This window comes from Caenorhabditis briggsae (assembly GCF_000004555.2).
Source record: "Caenorhabditis briggsae complete genome, chrII, whole genome shotgun sequence".
NCBI classification, from domain to species: domain Eukaryota; kingdom Metazoa; phylum Nematoda; class Chromadorea; order Rhabditida; family Rhabditidae; genus Caenorhabditis; species Caenorhabditis briggsae.
The window spans coordinates 606,284-608,362 of NC_013486.2; the positions used below are offsets into that span (position 1 = coordinate 606,284).

At 35.7% G+C, this 2,079-nt stretch overlaps 1 protein-coding gene across 1 annotated transcript in view; it reads right to left on the reverse strand.

Annotated features, from left to right (window-relative positions):
- Cbr-sec-5 overlaps nt 1-2,079 on the reverse strand; it is a gene marked incomplete at both ends in the record, with an annotated part of 42,731 nt that overhangs the window by 6,664 nt on the left and 33,988 nt on the right. Inside the window, 2 exons of the mRNA XM_002629655.1 lie at nt 792-889; nt 1,053-1,347. Coding sequence (XP_002629701.1) covers nt 792-889; nt 1,053-1,347 — 393 coding nt within the window. The remainder of the gene's footprint in view (nt 1-791; nt 890-1,052; nt 1,348-2,079) is intronic.

Sequence of the window (2,079 nt, forward strand, 5' to 3'; positions counted from 1 at the left end):
AAAAATAGCTTTGAAATAGCTTAAAAATGGCTTTGAACTAGCTAAAAATAGCTGAAAATATCTCCGTCCGCAAAAAAAGGTAGCTATGAAAAAAAGAACTTCAGAAATGCAAAAATTCAGAAAAGTCTGAAATTCAAAAATTGGAGAAAAAAGGAATCTAGAACTCCGAAAAAGAGTCTGAAAATTATGCATCTGTGAAATTAGAAAATTTTTCAAAAATTCAGAAAATTCGAAGAAATCTAAAAATTATTTTAAAAAAATCAGTTTGAAAATCAGAGAAATTCTGAAATTCTAAAATTTTTTAAGAAGTTCAAATTTAGGCGATTTTACATCCTTTTTCAGTTTTTTTTCAGTGATTTTTAGCCATTTTTAGCCTATTTTCAGTCATTTTAAGCCATTTTAAGTCAATTTTAAGCCAATTTTTTAAGGTAACTTTAGGCAGTTTGCAAGTCATTTCCCTGGCATTTTAAACCGATTTCAGGCAATCTTAGGTCATTTTCTGGCTTTTTCAGTCATTGTCAAGCTATTTTCAGTCTACTTCAAGCCATTTTCAGCAGTTTTAAGCTTATTTTAGACTATTTTTTAAGCCATTTTTGAGCAGTTTTGAAGATGCCGTTTTTGATAATTTTCAGTCATAATTTGCCAATTTTAAGTCATTTTCAAATCATTTTTCCGTCATTTCAAGCTATTTAATGCCATTTTCCGCTTCTTTCACGCTTTTTTCCGGCACTTTTAGCCATTTTCAGCTTATTTTCAGCCATTTTGAGCCTATATTAACCAATTTTAGAAACCTCATTCTCATAATAATCGGGAAGAATGGTTTTTGTCTGTTGGGCTCGATCCAGAATGTCCTGTTTCCAGTTGATACGATGAGCAAGGAGAGCGATTCCTGAAAAGAGTGCATTTTCAGCTATTTTAAGCCATTTTCAATCATTTTTTCAGCGATTTTCGGTCATTTTAAGCCAAATTTAGGCCAGTTTGAGCCTATCTAAACCGATTTTAAAGCCAGTTTCAGCGAATTTTCAGCAAAAATTTCAGCCCCAAAAACTCACTTTCAATGCCGCATTCGACGAAATCCGAGACCAACTTCAGTCTTACGGTCATACAAAGTTCGACCAACGGAGCGATATGCGACAAATTGAATTGATTCTCTAACAGCGATGCAATCAGCGATCGGGTCGTTTTGAGGCTCTGTTGGAGGTTGGATCGACTGATATCCGCTGAGACGGGCGGCCATTTGGCAAATTGATTACTGTATTGATTGAGGACCGAGTCGGGAAGGGCTTTGGTGATTAAGGCGTTGAGCACCAGCCACGACGAGACGTTGATCAGTTTGGTTAGCATTTCCTGGAAGAGATAGAGGTCAGATATGGGGTTTTTAAGTCATTTTCAGCCATATTTAGCCAATTTTAAACCATTTTAAGCATAGTTTAAGTCATTATAGGCCAATATTTAGAGTTTCTAGGCCACGAATTGGGGGTATCTAGGCTGAAAAAAGCAATTTTCAAGCCAGTTTCAAGCCATTTTTAGGTCACTTTCAAGCCAATTTTTTGAAATTTCTCGAATTTTCAATATTTTTTAAAAATTTCAGAAAGCAAAAGGGATTTCTAGGTCAATATATGGAGTTTCGTCATTTTCAGACATTAGTACCATAGTCACCATTGTTACCATGGCACCATAGTTACCATAGTTACTATAATTACCATGTAACTTTGCTAGCTATAGTATGGGATATGGGATACTACGGTAACTATGGTACTATGATATGGGATATGGGGTACTATGGTAACTATGGTGACTATGGAATGTAATATGAGGTACTATGGTAACTATGGTAGCTAGGGTACTTGTGGAAATTATGGTGACTATGGTATGTGATATGGGGTACTATGGTAACTATGGTAACTATGGTATGTGATATGGGGTACTATGGTAGCTTTGGTACTGGTGGAAACTACGGTGACTATGGTATGAGAAATGGGATACTATGGTAACTATGGTATGGGATATGGGTTACTATGGTAGCTACTTGTGAAAACTATGGCATTATGGTATGAGAAATGGGGGGGTACGACGAAT